At 29.7% G+C, this 18159-nt stretch overlaps 1 protein-coding gene across 1 annotated transcript; it reads left to right on the top strand.

The window, feature by feature from the left end:
- The first annotated feature begins 4613 nt into the window (after window positions 1-4613).
- LOC145601290 (potassium channel AKT2/3-like) lies at window positions 4614-18130 on the top strand. Its single transcript, XM_081657284.1, has 11 exons — window positions 4614-5002; window positions 7966-8184; window positions 11769-11927; window positions 13939-13996; window positions 14362-14679; window positions 14779-15018; window positions 15415-15735; window positions 15946-16134; window positions 16400-16475; window positions 16732-17262; window positions 17930-18130. Exons 1-11 carry the CDS (start codon window positions 4773-4775, stop codon window positions 18052-18054), a joined length of 2466 nt encoding a protein of 821 aa, XP_081513410.1. The 5' UTR covers window positions 4614-4772; the 3' UTR covers window positions 18055-18130.
- Window positions 18131-18159: the final 29 nt, after the last annotated feature.

Below are 18159 nucleotides of genomic sequence, written 5' to 3'. Positions count from 1 at the left end.
ATCAAATTTCCATGAAAAAATTCAATATAACTTAAGCAAAAAAAGTAATCTTCTTCCCATTAAAGCCTGTAAAAGCATACTCAATGAAGATGTTCAAAGCATCAATTAGTATAGGGCCGAAAAAAGCAAGGATCGACCTTTTAAATATTTGTAATGGGAATTCATCAATAAAAGAGAAGGTACTGTGTCAGTCCGGACTGACGAAATTTTTTGTCAGTCCGGACTGACAAAATGCAGATTTTTTATATCCTCAATTAGCGGGATGATATCCTCTATTGGCTGGATGATATCATCTATTGACTAGATGGTATCCTCTACTAAGGCCATGTTCTTTTGAGCTTCTAGGTAGAGCAGAGCAGAGCAGGGGTCAGGAGAGCAGAGCAAATTAAATTTCAGCAGAGTAGAGCAGAGCAAATTTCAGAATAGCGGAGCCGAGCCGAGCAGAGCAGAGCACATTTCAACATTATTATTAATACTATTATTAATGTTATTATTAATGTTGTTGTTGTTGTTGTTGTTGTTGTTGTTGTTGTTATAATTATTATTATTTTTTTATTATTATAATTACTAAGTGCATATAAATTTAGGTGAGTGAAAACATAAATATGTGTACCATATTTAACATATGTTAATAGTAGAGTGATAAAAGACAACGGTTTACTTATATTTAGTTCACAAAAATTTTAAAATACAATGATTTAATGAGTAATAAACTAATAATGCATTTACTTATAAATTTGTCTTAATCATATATTTTTAACCCTAAAATAATAATAATATACAAAGTACTATTGAAAACAACCTCTTTTTTTAATTCTTAAATTGTATGGAAAGTTTTGAAAATTAATTCAACTCTATGAATTAACAATCAATACCCACATAAAATGTTTCAACATATTGTGACTCTAATATCAAATGTTTATAAAAGAAATTGTTATTAATTGTTATTATTATTATTATTTTTTATTTTTTTTGAAAGAATTGTTAGAATTATTAGAAATTCTTAATTAATAATATTGTTAAATATTAATTCTTAATAGTTTGAATTATTAAATATTATTATTGATAATTATTATTATGATTAATAAATATTAATTATTATTAATATTAATAATTATTAAAATTCTTTTTAATATTAATAATTATTATATATATTCAAAATAATAAATTATTATCATCAGTACAATATTAATTATTATTATTATTGAATATTAATTATTATTGTTGTTATTATTAATTATTATTTGAAAATAGAGTCGTGCAGAGCAGAGCCGAGCAGGGCAGATTTATTTTGAGCAGAGCAGAGCAGAGCATATTTCATTTGAGCAGAGCAAAGCAACTCTAAAGAACGGGACCTAACTGGATGATATCCTTTATTGGCTATATGATATCCTTTATTGACATGAAGATATTTCTACTGGCTGGATAATATTCTTTACTAACTGGATGATATCCTTTACTAACTCGATGATATCCTTTATCGGCTATATGACATCTATCCTTTATTAACTAGATAATATTCCTACTGGTTGGATGATATCCTCTATTGGCTGATATGCAACTTACAAATGATATCATATAGCCATTAGAGGATATATATCATCCAGCCTATAAATGATATAATCTAGACAATAGATGATATCATAGATTTAATAGAGGATACCATCCAAACTATAAATAATATATATATCATGAAACCTATATAGTGGAAGATATCATTGAACTAATTGAAGATATAATGGTACTAATACAGATAATATTATCCAACTTATAGAGGATACCATCTAACTTATTATAGATGATATAATTAAGAAAATAATTTATTTTATAAAAATAATTAAAAGGTCAACAATGGTGGAATCACCATTGAAGGTCCCGCACTAAGCTCATGGGTATAACATAACATGCTCATTTCTCAACCAAAATACATGCATTTGTTATCAAAACGCTCACAATTCAACATACAATCATATAAACAATCAATTTCAACAATTATACATCACACAAGAGAGCCCAAAAATCGATTTTTTTGGGCTATTTTTGAAAAATTCGAGAATCTCAATCAATTATCAAGCCAATTCAAGCATAAATCATAGACAAATATAATCAACAATATTTATTTTCACTATCCTTACCATCCTCTTCAATTCAAGCATGAATTATGAAAAAAAAATAGAGTAATTTGGCAGAAAGTTGAGGAGAGAGAAAATAGGGGTGGATCAAAGGTGAGAGAGGAGAGAGAAAGTATGAAGTAGGATTGAGTGGGAGTTTTGTTGGTGGTGGTGAGTGAAAATGAGGGTGTGAGAAGTTTGTAATATCGTACAAAAAATAATAGTCGTTGGACTGATCAGGCTGGACTGGCCCAATAGTTTGTGTAAATTATATTGGGTCGAAATTTTTTTAAATAACACTAACCTTAGAAGGCACATTTCTTTAAAAAAATAAAAAAAAAAAAAAAAAAAAAAAAAAAAAAAAAAAAACTCATAATTTATAATCATGTAACATCATTCAACTAAACAAATACTACCTCCGTTACATATTAGTTGCAACTTTGGGCAATATTTGTGAGAAATAAAATTTTCCAAAGTTACAACCAATATGTAACGGAGGTAGTAATATTTTATCCTGATTAATAGTCACATGACTTTTAATGCCTACATAACAGCAAATGAATATCAATATGATATATGTCTTTCAAAATTCCATCACTACCTAAATTGGTTTTGGACTAAAAAGGATTGGAAGAAAGAACATATGAAGGTAACACTCTTTATATTTATCAACCCAATGAAAAGCACTTGGTATGTCCTATGACACATCGAGCATATCATTTATTGTTGATGACACCATGTCCAACCTGCTTTGTAAATTTGAAAATTAAAATATCCGACGTATTTACGAAGAAGCTAACAGGCCAGTTAATTAAATAACTAATGTTGTCAACTTGTCAGTGAGTTCCTTGTATTTTATTTTTATATCCCTCTATTTTTTCCGATACATAGGAATTTTCCTTATAATTAAAGTGGGGAGGTTTCCCCCATTTTTTCTTAACTTATAAAAATGATTTTACAGTGTCTTGACCAAACTCTATAAATCTTACATAGCCTTTAAGGCATTAACTTGATTGCAATATATTTGTCCTATATTGTGTTTGTGTAGATGAGTAACAAACACACTTAAAATTATCTCGCAACTACATATGTACTAGTAGTACGAAATCTCATATAAAGAAAATATAAACATGGTGACATGTAAGAATTGTACAACAATATATGTGATTTGTTTGAGGTGGTCCTAATTCCTAATTAATACTAACCTAGAAAATTAATAATAATGAGACATTTAAAATTATGGGTATCATTTTCAGAAATTTATGTCATTTATATGGTACACCTTTAGCAAGTGTGACTTGTTTGAGGTGTTTCCACTACCAAAAATAATTTTCCACAGATCACCCTCAACTTTTTATTTTGAGCTTGATTTGCTAATCTATTATTTTTGTGTGGACCACTCAATCAATTCCGCATCTCAAATCAAATTCTCAATGCGTTTACATATATACGATAAAAAAATCGTGAAGGTTGAAGTCTGTTTAAGGCGCTCTTTACAAAAAATATAAATACTATGTCATATATTCAAAGTATTTTAATTAATTTAAAAAAATGCAAGTGGGGTATTATTATCAATTTAAGATTTTTGTAAAGCAAAAGTGTGAGAGAATAAAATAAAAAGGTATAAGAGTGGATGCCATAGGGAATATATACAAACAATAATGGATAGTGTAAGATGTTTAGAAATGAAAATGAAGACGATTATTTTGAAACTTTTTTTCTTCAAAGGCAAGTGATGAGAATTTATCCTAAAGAGTCACAAAGGTAAGTGATGAAAATCAATCCCTAAATCTCTTGAAATCGCCAGAAAAGCTCTAATAACTAGAGATATAAAATGTAAGCTCATTAAACTGATTAAGAGAAGAAATAATTGTTGCATATTTGACAAAATACATGACATAATTTTGTGAAACTATTTTTCTAATGTAGTGGGGTATATTAGAAACCTCCATCATGTTTACAATTATATGTGGCTATTAATTCTCAATCGAATATACTAGTAGATTAGCTTGCAAGTGTAACAAGATCCGTAACATTAAAGTTTGTGTATAATATAATGACAATAATGTAGATGGAATATGTACTTATGCACATATGAAATTGAAGGCCATTAAGCATATTATTTGAATTTTTTACTTATATATATATATATATATATATATATATATATATATATATATATATATATATATATATATATATATATATATATATATATATATATATATATATATATATATATATATATGTTCTATTTTTGACCTATACTACCTCCGTTACAGGTTATGTGCAACGATTTGACAAAAAGCAGAGAGGGAAAATGTCTAATCGTTGCACATAACCTGTAACGGAGGTAGTAGTATATTTGACCCCATTACTTTTGTCTTTTATGAGCCTTACCATTTCTACATTTTAAAAGCCGGGACTACATATTTATTTAAATAAATGTATAAAATATGTCCTTAATTTATAAATAATTTAAATTTCTTGATGATTCAAAAAAAAAAAAAAAAAAAGCCTAATTTACCAACCTCTCAAATGATTCACCTAGCTCTTGCCAAAATTGAAAAAAAAAATTAATAAATAAATCATTATTCCTCATTTAAATAGCCCATTCTTTTATTCTCTCCCTCTACTTCGCTCCCCTTCATCCAACCTAGAATGGATTCAGAGGTTTTCTCATGTTTTCTTTGCACTTCAACTTCCAAAACATCAAAAACAGCTGATCAAATTCTAGAAAATAATGAATCAAATAATACATCATCTTTATCTTCAAACACCTTGAGAAACTTATCAAAAATGGTTCTTCCACCTTTGGGTGTTTCTGGCTATAACCACAATGATATTGTCTCTAAAGGTTGGGTCCTTTCTCCTACTAATTCCAAGTACAGGTAACTTTATTACTCCCTCCGACCCTTTTTTTCTTTGTCTCATTTGAAATATTCGGTGTTTATATATATCATAGCTATTTACAATGTAACACTAAAATAATAATTGATAGATAGGATATATTAAATGTATATTTTGTATGTTCATCGTATCTAGGATTTCTAACGTATTAAGGCCTTACGTTGTAAACTCTACATATTTTGATCAATGGTACACACTCCAGATCGAGGAGTTTTCCCAAAATCTAACAATAACAAGTTGATTTATCTGATTACATAACGCTTAAAAACCTCCTTATTTTTCAGTGATATAAAGAATAGTTGGCTTAACTTTTTTGATAGAATGAAATTGTCTAATATTGGGAACGAGTTTATTTGATTCAATGTGTATTGTATAGGTCTTAAGAGTAGACGGGTCTGATAATTACCATGTATTTTTCATTAACAAAAATGTTTGGTGTTGTGTCAACTAATAGCTAATTATCGCATTTATTAAATGTACAAGAATTTTATGTAAAACATTTGTCATGATTATGTATATTGACGTAATTAATCCTTACACAAGTTAAGAATATTGAAAAAATAAGAATAAAAAAAAGGGTAAATGCTATATATAGAGCCCTAAGGGTTATGTATAAGCATTAAATATACTCTTGGAAATTGTATAAAATTTGAAATTCATGACAAAAACACGCGTAAATCAGTGTAATTAGTTCTTATATTTTCATGATTTATTAACTTTCCAAAATGAAAATAAAATTTTCTTTTTAACTAGCCATTAGACGTGATCACTAATAATCAGTATTCTGTACTCACTATTGTCAAAAGGGGGAATTATATTATCTTTATAATTTCCGAAATATAAATTTAATTGATCTTTTTTTTTCCAAGCCATGTTATTTAACTCCTCTGTACTTGGAAATTAGAATTAGAATTTTTTTTTTTTTTTTTTTAATTTGGAGCCAAGTTATTTTCTTTTGAATCATCCTACCTTTAATCAAACAAAAATCATGAAATTTAATAGTTATTGCTATTTATTGTGATTAAATGCTTTTGTAGATTCATCCACGTCCAAGTGTCCAACCATACAAGTCTTTCCTACTCATACTTGTATAATTTTTTCACTTAAATATCAATGTATTACTGTTTATTTAAATATTCTATCTACAATTATAACTATAAGTCTATAAGGACCACATAGAGTGCTCGTTTTGCATGCGAGAGGCGCAGGGTTCGATCCCCTGCGTCTCACTTTATTTTTTTGCACCAAATATAATAAAAAATTAATTACGACCACAAAAAAAAAACATAATGGTCCCTAAAGTATGAATAATAATCTGAAGCAAAGGGACGTCCCTAGCTAGGTACTTAGTTTCCCCACATCCGCTGGTGTAGAAGACGATACTTATCTTAAGTACCAACCCACTTTTGTTTGTCCATAACTTAACTTTTATTATTCTTCTTTGCATCTTTATATACACGTATCTATAGATTTGTCACATTACAAATATTTTTATTCCATCTCTTGGCATTATAAAAGAAAATAAAATGCCATAAAATATATTTTTGAAATTAATTTTTGGATTCAATTTTGAAGTTGGCAATAATATTTTAATAACTAAATAGATTAATCATTAACGTGGAAACGAAAATTTTTGAGTCATTTAAGATGTGTGACTTCCCTAATCATATCACATTAGGGATGGCAACGGGTCGGAGTTGGAGCGGATTATGCTAAATCCGACTCCGATCCGACAAGAAGTCGGATGTTAAATCCGACATCCGACTCCGACTCCGACATCCGACTCCGAAATCCGACTCCGACTCCGACTTCAATATCCGACCTCCGACTCCGACTCCGAGTTTCTTTTACATTATTTAATATACTTTGAGATGTTGGGCTATTTGGGCCTTGACAACCCACACCCAATGCCACCATGACCCACACAAAAATCCACTATCTATTGGAGTCGGAGTCGGATAATCCGTCAAAGTCGGACATTTGTCGAAGTCGGATTTTTTTCTCGGATTTTTTTTAGGATCCGACTCCGATCCTCCTCCGACTCGGAGTCGGATTATTTTAACGGAGTCGAACTCGGATTACTTTTTTCTCGGACTCGGAGCGGATTTTTTACCTCGGATCGGGACAGAGTAGGGTCGGATTCGGACTGGATTGCCATCCCTATATCACATGGTTTCCTTGCTTTAGACCTATTTTTGGTGATCTAATTTTTACTATTTTGAGTTCTAACGCACTAAATAATAATTAATGTAGCTTCCAAATCCTAGAATCATAAACTAGATAAAAATTCATGCAATTATTTGAAAGCTATATATAGTACAAATTCAAATAGTTTTGGTACTATAAATTTGAATAGAACATATGTGCATGATTGATTATTAAATTTACATAATCTATTTTTTAATTCTTTGATCGGATAGGTGAATATAGCTAGCTAAGAAAATGTGAATTATTATTATTATTTCAATTCAATAATCATTATAAAACTATTCGAATACAATTACTATTAAGAAATAATAATCACAAGTACAATGTTAAGTGTCTAATACATTTTATACGTATTTTTTTTTTTTGCACGCACCTTTTTTTACCCAAACTCCCAAATGTGGTCACCCTTTTTCTTTTTGCATGCACTATTTTTACCCAATTAAACTCCCAAAGGTGGTCACCCTTTTTCCATCTCCATTTTAATTTAATTTTCAGTTTATCTCTTACTCACTAAATTCTATAAAAGGAAGTTTTATTAATTTATTTCAAAATTAGTAAAATTATATCCTTTTATTGTTTTTTTTAATACTTACAACATGTCTTTGTTTCCTAATTAAAAAAAGTACACGTACTCTATATATGGTTTGATAAAATATAACCCATAACAACTTACAATCTTGTTAATTAAATTTTCCGTTTATCTAGTCTAATATTTTGTGTAAATTGATGAATGCAGATGTTGGGAGACATTGATGGTTGGATTAGTAGCATACTCAGCATGGGTATACCCGTTTGAGGTAGCATTCATGAAGGCGTATCCAAAGAGAGAACTTTTTGTTACTGACAACATCGTCAATGTGTTTTTCGCCATCGACATTATTTTGACATTCTTTGTTGCTTATTTTGATTCTAGAACTCAGCTTCTTGTTTATAACTCCAAAAAGATTGCTAAAAGGTTTGTCTAATTTCTTATCTTTCTATTTTTTTTCCTTCGTTTTTTTAAGTCTACAGATTTTAATTTGTTACACTTATATACATTGTTCTATCTTAATTACCTTTATTATTCTACAATTTATTTATATTTCTACTTTTGCTCTACTTAATCTCTACATTATTTTTTAGGAAAATTTGTATTGTTTCATAATATTCGTAACATATCCTTCAAAAAAAATAAAAATAAATAATATTCGTAACATATATTATATGTATAAGAATTAAGGTAAAATGGACATATTAAGAATGTAAAAAGAAAAAAGTGAATAAAATAAGAAAAAATACGTGTAATAGGTAAATGTGAGAAAAAAAAAATGAATAAAGTAAAAGATACTCCCTCCGTTTCATAATGTTAGTCTCACATGGAATCAATCACATAAAATAAGAAAAGAAATATATTTGGAATCTAACATTAAAGTACAACATAATTCATAATTAGTTTATCTTATTTAACATTTTAAATTTTTTATTAGGAAATCACAGGTAATAATTGCATAATTTAAAGTAAAGATTTCCTTATTTAGAGTCATGTCATATTGTCATCAATCCACAACTTATTAATTTCCAAAATAAATCAAGTTATAAATGAAATATATTCAATATGGGTATATCTTTTTGAAACGCCCAAAATAGTATATGGGACTAACATTATGAAACAGAGGGAGTAGTATTCTTGTCAAAAAAAAAAAAAAAAAAAAAAAAGATAGTACTCTATACATAATTGGAAATGTGTGAATGTCGTTGGGTATGATCGTACGTATGAGTCTAAAGAAGTAAGTTAAAAAGATATTGTCAAATAAAATTAAATAAAGTAAATACGACTCTCCACTTATTAATTAACATATCAGTTCTACAAATTTTCCACATTTTTAATTAAATTAAGTTAAGTTGCTAAATGTTCTTAACACTTTCATTCCATTTTGGTTTGTTTTAAAGTTTTTTTTACAATTTGTCTAGCGTGCGGCTGACTATATCACGTGGCTGGTTGTAAAACAACAAATTAACCCCTTACAATACCGACCGAGTAAATTTTATAATATTGATCGAGTAACCTCTATAAAGCTAACAAAGTAACCTCTAATCACGCGGTGTAGTAAGCCACATCACATAAAAATTTGTGAAAATTTGAACACTTTGTCTTTGTTTTATCATTGGCAAATCTAATTTACTACACTACACCTTTTATCCCACAATATGTACACCTTTTCATTCACATTCTCTCAATTTATCCTTTTAGTTACGGTTTTCTACTCTTTTTCTTAATTTTGTTTGCAAATAATAAATATTAAGATATAAATAGAGTTGGAGGTACTACTTGATTAAATAAATTAACTTTGTATAAAGAAAACATTATCACTACTCCCGTACTCCGTAGTTTTTTTTTTTTTTTTTTTTTTTTTTTTTTAATTTTTGGGAATGGAAGCCAATTATCACTAATATTATTGACATTAACTCTACGTATGTATCGAAATGTCTTTCCATGTTTTGTTACCTGTCAACCACCTAAATAAAAACAAATTTGTCAAACTTATGCCACGCAAAAATGTGATTCATCTTCTTCCAAACAATTTTAAGTTTGTATGCTACTATATTTGTACGTTACTTATATAAGACCAAATACATACCTAACTTTGTTACGATCTCTTCTATTCGTTTTTCTTCGTCGAATTGAAGTTATTTTTGTTTGATTTACTTTATCTAACATTATTTTGCCTTTTTAAAAAAATAATCTAGAATTATGGCCTATATAATGAAAATACATTTTCAATAATTGGCGTAAGATTGTCTTTTGCATGGGATGAAAATGATTGATTTTGCACGTATATGGTGGGGTAGATAAACATGAAGGTCGGCAGAACTTATTATTTCGTGTGAACTCAAACTACCTTCTTATAACTTCCAATTTTTAATTAATAAATTAATTAAATTGAAATAAAGAGTAATAACTGCGATGGTTATTGGATAAAAGGGGACTCATTGATTAATGATGAAGGTGATTTTATAACTACGTCTGTTTTTAAATGATGTACTCATTCATTGTAATTTTTATTGAAGAGATATATCAATATTTTTTTAAATGAATTCATGCTAACATGTAAGGAAAAAAAAGTTATATAAGGTACGGTATTGTGAAATCGATCATCTCGATATATAATTTTCAAATAGTAACTTTTTATATTTTTTGATACTAAGATATTAGAGATATTGACGCTTAAAAAAAGATGTAATGAAAGAGTACAGTTAAAACTAAAAACTACATCAAAAGAAAACAGAGAGAATATGAGTTTATATGAAATGGTTTTTTTTTTTTCGTAACTATCAAAACTAGTCAAGCTGAGTAGTATGAAGCAAAATCAAGACAAAATAACATATTTTTCAATAATTTACTTTTTTTTTAATAAGAAAGATTAAGAGTTAGGGATAGAAATTCAAGATGATTGGAAAGCTTAGATACATTTATAATACAATTTATATATATTTTTTTTTTGGATAAATACACTTTAATAATCCTAACTATGAGCTATTTACTTTTAATAATCCCAACTAAAGTTTATTATCTAATAATCCTTACTATTGGGTATGTTTGCCACCAATAGTTCCAACCGATCAACACTAAGTCAATAACATGTTATGACAAGTTACCATGACACTTGTCAATGTAACAGGTGATTGGTCCAAATTAAAAAAAATTAAAACATAAAAAACTAAAAATAAAATAAAATCCCAGTCACCTCTTTACCACCGTGAAACCCTAACCTCCACCCCCTAACCTCGTCGACCACTGCCTTTTGGCCACCTAAACCAACCGGTCGGCGAACTCTGACCCCCAAAACCACCAGCCTCGCCACCGCGACCCCTAAAACAACCAGTCTGCGCGAACCTCAACCCCAAAACCACCAGCCGCGCGAATCCCGACCCCCAAAATCACCAGCCCAGCAACCGCGACCCCTAAAACCACCATCCCGCGCAAACCTTAACCCCCAAAATACCAACCGCGTAACCGCAACCATTGAAACCACCAGCCCACGTGAACCTCGACCCCCTAAACCACCTGGGAGGTTGTATCGGGCCGGGGGTCGGAGGTGGGTTAGACATGGTCGGTCAGTAGGTGTAGGTGGTTGTGGGGGGTGGCCGCCGGTTTCTGGCGAGGTTAGGGGTGGGGTTTAGGGTTTGAAGGTGGGGATAGGGTTTTTTTTTGGGAAATTTTGGGATTTTTTTTGTTTTTATTTTTCTTTATGTTTTTATTTTATTTATTAAAAAAAATTGGACCACTCTCGTATTGACACGTGGCTATTAAAATCATAAACTAAAAAAAAATAAAAAATAAAAAAAAAAACCTTTCAACAAGTTACCGGTCATATGAACTATTAGTGGCAAACATATCCAATATTTAGGATTATCATATAATAAACTTTAGTTGGGATTATCAAAAGTAAATCGTCCATAGTTAAGTTTATTAAAGTGTATTTTTCCTATTTTTTTTTATGAGAAAAGTATTACAAGAAAAGGCCTAAATTAAAGAAAATTTTAAATGTATGTATGTAGGTATGTATCGACATGGTTTATTATGGATGTGGCATCAACAATACCATATGAAGCATTAGCTTTGATGTTTACTGGCAAATACAAATTCAGCCTTTCTTATTCTCTCTTAGGATTGTTTCGTTTCTGGCGACTCCGACGAGTTAAGCAATTCTTCACCAGGTATTTTACTCACCTTATGTAGTATGTACCTTTATATGGCGGATATTAGTGCAATGCAACCACTATTTAAACCAAACTTACGGTTGATTTCACCGCATATTGATTTTAAAAGGTCGTTTTTGACAAATTGACAATGACATATAAGTTGAGAGTTGTCGATGGTAAGTTTTAGTGTCTTAATCTGTGGTTGATATTATGTACTTCCTTCGTTTCTTCATGCTTGCAACACTTTTCTAAAATGGAAATGTCAAAATATTTGCAACACACTAAAATTAGAAAGTTGTTTTGTTAAAAGTTGTACTACTTCCCTCTTATTTTAATCACATGGCCCACTAAATTATACTCCTAACCATCTCTCATCCTCATTTTAATTATATTAAATCACATGAGCCCCACTTTTCTTAAATACTGTGAAAAAGTGTATTCCATGTATATAAAAACGGAGGAAGTATTTTATAGTCTTATCAAAGATTTGGTGAAAATTAATGTCTTAAGTTATGCTTGAAATTACACAACTCATGTAGATAAAGAGAGAGAGAAATTAAAGAATATGAAGGAGTGAAATGATGAGCAACTAACTTGATTAATGTGTTTGTAATTAAGGATTATAAGTTGGATTTGAATCATACTATCTCCGTTTCATATTGATTTTTCTATTTTGAGCAATTTTGTAGGAAAATTGGCTTAAAATAACACCAACTATCAACGATGTGTGCAAAATAATACAATCTCAACTATTTGCTCTAACTATTAGTGGTATCACCTTTTATACTATATATGGAAAATAGTACATCAATCTCCGAAAATGTATTTCGATGAATATTCCATCTATCTTTGTAATTTATTATTATTATTTATATTATTTTTCTGTTTTCTTTTCAAAATACATACATAGTATTACGTTAACAATTTTCTTTACAATCCAAATTAATAATGCCCCACCCTTTTGTTAGGAAAAAATCAATATGTAATTATTTTTTTCTTTCATAATACATATAGTAATTTCTACATCACACAATAGTAAATAGGGTATTTAAATGCTTTATTACTATGTTGATATAATTAGTTTCAAAATATTCGAAATTTTCCCACATCCACCAACCATATTAATGTAGGGAATTTTTTGGATTTTAAAAATATTTTTTGAAACTGATCAAATTAAAAATACCCTATTTACTATTGTGTGGTAGACTAGTAGTAGAAATAATCATCACTACATGTATTTTGAAATAAATTATTTAAATACATATTAACAATTTTTTTAAAAGAAAAAAACACCTAACAAAGGAGTGGGGCATGCATTATTAATTTGATTGTAAAGGAAATTATTAATACAATATGTATTTTGAAAAAAAAATTAATTAATAAAATAATAGTAATAAATATAGATGGAATACTACTCAAAATACGTTTTTAGTGACTTGCATACTATTTTTCACATATCCCTACCTTATAAAAAGTAGAAAACTACTCTTATGAATAGTGTAATGCCAATTATACCCTTCAAAATGTACATTCACATACATACCCTCATTAATATATACATGCTATTTTATGAATAGTGTTTAGACAACTATACCCTCTAAAATATTTATGTACTTTTGCTTTCATTAATATTAGTTGTCTTGAACATTTATACCACCTAAATATAGTTGCTTACATATTTTCTCTTATTGAACTAAATTTGTGATATAAAAGTCAAACAAAAAAAAAACCTTCTAGATATGGCTAGCTATGACACGCGCATCGCGCGCGTTAGCCGCCCTAGTAGTATAAAAGGTGGTAACGCTAATAGCAAATAGTCGAGTTCGTATTATTTTGCACACACCGTTGATAGTTGGTATTATTTTAAGCCAATTTTCCCAATTTTGTATTAATTTTTTCGAGGAATGGTGTATTTTTCTTGGAATACCTTTATTGGCCAAGTATATTTTTTCTCTAATAACAAAATATAATTGTTTTGCGCGTATGTTTTTCAATTATTTTAACTCATTTTAAATTACAATTGTAGGCTTGAGAAAGATATCAGATTCAGCTACTTTTGGGTCCGATGTGCTAGGCTTCTATTTGTAAGTAAAAGCATCCTGGTTATATCATGTCAAAGCTATAATTTTCATGTTTGATTTGAAAGAAAACATTTTGAATATTTAGAAGAAAAAACAAGATTAACATTCAAAATTATTATTTTTTTTTTTCGGAAATTTTGACAATTACCACCTTCTGTTATGTCCATTTAGCAATTACCACCTTCTATTTTTTTTTTTGAAAATTACCACCTTCTATTTTTTTTTTTTTTTTTTTTTTGAAAATAGAAGGTGGTAATTTTCAAAAAGAAAAATAGAAGGTGATAATTGCTAAAATGGACATAACAGAAGGTGGTAATTATCAAAATTTCTTTTTTTTTTTTTTTTCTAATATAGACACGTTTATGTAGGTGACGTTGTTTTTAGTACACTGCGCCGGATGTCTATACTACTTGCTAGCAGATCGATACCCTCACGAGGGGAAGACGTGGATAGGAGCAATGAATCCAAATTTCAGGGAAACAAGCCTTTGGGTTCGTTACATATCCGCCATTTACTGGTCCATCACCACTATGACCACGGTCGGTTACGGCGACTTGCATGCCAATAACACCATTGAAATGATTTTTATCATCTTTTATATGCTCTTTAACTTAAGCCTCACTGCCTATCTCATTGGCAATATGACCAACTTAGTTGTTGAAGGAACACGACGTACCATGGAATTCGTAAGTCCATCACTTTCTTTAAGCGTACTATGGATCAAATCGAGTGATACGAGTATGTAATTTTGTGAATGACTTGGTGTTAGAATTTTGTAATTGCAGAGAAGTAGCATAGAAGCAGCATCAAGCTTCGTAGGTAGAAACCGGCTACCAACAAGGTTGAAGGAGCAAATATTAGGGTATATGTGCTTGAGATTTAAGGCTGAAAATTTGAATCAATTCCAACTAATTGAACAACTCCCAAACTCCATCTATAAGAGCATTTGCCAGCATTTGTTCCTCCCTACTGTTGAAAATGTATACTTGTTTCGCGGTGTCTCAAGGAAAACTCTCCTACAACTGGTATGTACTTTTTTAAATGCATCACTTTTTTAAATTGGCCGTTTTTTATTTGAATTTGGGTGAGTATATACAAGATCTATATTAACAAAATATACTTTTTTTAATAATAATCTAAAAAGGTAGCAAGAACAAAGGCAGAGTACTTGCCTCCAAGAGAAGATATAATATAGTAGTATATACAAGGTCTATATATTGCTATGCTCTTTTTCCTTTACGAGCAACTTCTTATGACGATTCATGTTAGCCAATCCATATCATTAAATCATTTTGGGACGAAGGCTTTGTTGTTATTGTTATTGCTGTTGTATCTACAGTATGTTAAGTATACTTTCAAAGACTTAATTCATAGTCCAAATAATCTAAAAGTTTGACCATATGTATGCTTCAAAAAACAAGGTAGCAAGAACAAAGGCAGAATACTTGCCTCCAAGAGAAGACATAATAATGCAGAACGAAGCAGCAGATGACATATACATTATAGTATCAGGAGAAGTGGAGATGATAGATTATGAAAGTGATCAGAAAGAGATTGTCGTCGGAAGTTTACAAGCCGGAGATATGTTTGGAGAGGTTGCTGCTATATGTTCTACTCCACAAGCCTTCACTTTTCGTACGAAAACACTTGCACAACTTCTCAGATTAAAAACTTCTAATCTTATTGAAGCAATGAAGACTAGACAAGAAGATAATATTGTTATGGTTAACAACTTTCTTCAGGTTAGTATCACTTACGTACTCCATCCATTCTTTATTGTTAGACCCTATTCACTTCACCTCAAAATAATTTAAGCTAAATAAAGATAATATCGGTTCATCAAATATAAGTTGATGTGAACAGGGCCTTAGTTTTATAAGGTTCGTACTTTTTGTTATGGTGAGTTAATTAACATGTACGCGTATGCATGCATGATTCCATATTATTGACAGCATAATAGGAAGCTTAACATTTTGAGAGTGGGAGACTGGCTGATTGAGAATGCAGAAAGAGATGGTGAATTAGTCAAAGCATTGATTTTATTGAATGTTTCTGCTGCTGGAAATAGCATTTTTCTTGACAAGCTTCTCAATGCAAACTTTGATCCGAACGTTTGCGACTCTCGTGGAAGAACTCCATTGGTATTGTTTATTTTTCTTCATTTAAAGCATCAAACATTTGGTTTCATTTCATCTTTTAGAAGTTCAAAGTGAAGAGATTGTTTCCTCTATTTTAAGTAGATGTAACACAACACTTTGACATACATGTTATTTGATGAAATGATTAGAGAAAGCAAACAAACAAATTAATTTGAATAAGTTTAATTATAAACTAACCCTTTTTACTTATTGATGAGTGGTAAATTTATTTTGATTAATTAACTTGTCATTACTATGATTTACTAAGCATGAAGCAGCTTCAAGGGGACATGAAGAATGTGTTGTTGTGCTTCTAAACCATGGATGCAATGTACTTTTACAAGGTATGTATAATATATTACAAATACTTTGGACTTCTTAGTTACATGGACGAATATTAAGCATTTAAAAATTCCCCTCGGAAGGAGGGTTTCCTCATACCTTAAAAAAAAAGAAGTTACAGATTTACATGTACATTAGCTATGGTATCAGCTGTTAGTTTAAAATCATGGATCCGACTGTGCTTTATTAATTTCGTATCACATAATTAATGCCTACGAACCAACTCAATATCATCTAACATATCATGAATTCTTACAGATGTGAATGGCAACACTGCTTTATGGGATGCTATAACTTCAAAACACTATAAGATATTCCAACTGCTATACAACTATGCTACAATTTCTGATACGCATGTAGCAGGGGATCTTCTCACCACAGCAACTGAACGAAACGAAATCGAAGTGATCAAGGATATGTTACAATGTGGATTAAACCCGGACTCGAAGAATCTTCATGGCTTAAGAGCACTTCAAGTTTCCTTAGCAACTAATCATCTTGAAGTAGCAAAGTTACTAATAGCCCATGGTGCAAAAACTAGTGACCTTAATGGTCACACGTTTTCGTCGATTTTCGCCGCTGGTGATCAATACGTGCTACATAACAAGGTGCAAAAAATAAATCCAGGATATAAAGAATTAAACTTAATGAATAGGCAGAATGACCAGTTTTGTGCAAGGATAAATTTATACAGGGGGCATCCAATTATAAGCAACACATTTGATAGAAATGCAACTGGAAGGCTTATTAAATTGCCAAGTTCTTTTGAGGAACTCAAAAGAATTGCAGGTATGGTTTCTAGCTTAATATTCCATTCCCTTTTGTTAGAAAAATATTTTTAATTAGTTTTTTTCACAATTAACTCATTATATTTGAATTCTAGTAAGTAATAAAGCTAAAATAATACGTACAAAATAATGTGAATGTCAACTAATTTAGTTGGTTAAGTCTTAAATGTAGTATTCATTTATTCAAGACATGAAATCAAATCCCTTCTATATTAGTGTCTTTATGATACATCTTTTTTCACATAGAATAATTACATAGTAGAAAAATTAATAATAGTTGCGAAATTAAATGTTAGTGCCAATATAAGGTCCGGAGAAAATTAATGAAAAATCAGGTAATGCATGCATATAATAGAGGAAACCAAGCGAAATTGGAAAATCAATTTTTTTTTTAAAAAAAAAAAAAAAAAAAAATTGAGATTGTTTTAGTGTAGCTTAATAAAAAGGGTACCCTTGCAATTTTTGAATTTTTTTCAATCTGCTATTTGAAAATGATGATTAAAATATGAAAAAGATGTATGTAGTTTATTCAGATTTTCATTGGATCAAATCAAACTTATTGGTCTTTGATCATTGTGTACGACTTCCTTCTTATAATACAAGTGTTTTTTTTTTTTTTTAAATTATTGATTGTAATTAGTGATTTGATTTTGTTATATGAATGACAGGGCAAAAGTTCGAAGTTAATGCAGACAACATAACAATTGTAAATGAAGAAGGGGCAGAGATTGATTCCATTCAAGTGATTAGAGACAATGATAAATTATATGTACTTGAAAATGAAATTTCATGACACAATTGTGTGTTACAAGTATTAAAGATACATCAATTATAAAAGTGAAATACTTAGTATTAAAATTTTCGCTTCAGTTAGAAAATTGTAAATATAGAAATTATA

This window comes from Chenopodium album, chromosome 21 (assembly GCF_948465745.1).
Source record: "Chenopodium album chromosome 21, dcCheAlbu1.1, whole genome shotgun sequence".
NCBI classification, from domain to species: domain Eukaryota; kingdom Viridiplantae; phylum Streptophyta; class Magnoliopsida; order Caryophyllales; family Amaranthaceae; genus Chenopodium; species Chenopodium album.
The sequence above is the reverse complement of the archived record's forward strand: the minus strand, read 5'-3'. Positions and strand labels throughout refer to the sequence as shown.

Coding starts and splice junctions, on each gene's coding strand:
- LOC145601290 (XM_081657284.1), top strand. CDS start 4,773: ATGGATTCAGAGGTTTTCTCATGTTTTCTTTGCACTTCAACTTCCAAA. Junction 8,185..11,768: donor TCCAAAAAGATTGCTAAAAG/GTTTGTCTAATT, acceptor GTATGTATGTAG/GTATGTATCGACATGGTTTA. Junction 15,019..15,414: donor GGAAAACTCTCCTACAACTG/GTATGTACTTTT, acceptor TCAAAAAACAAG/GTAGCAAGAACAAAGGCAGA.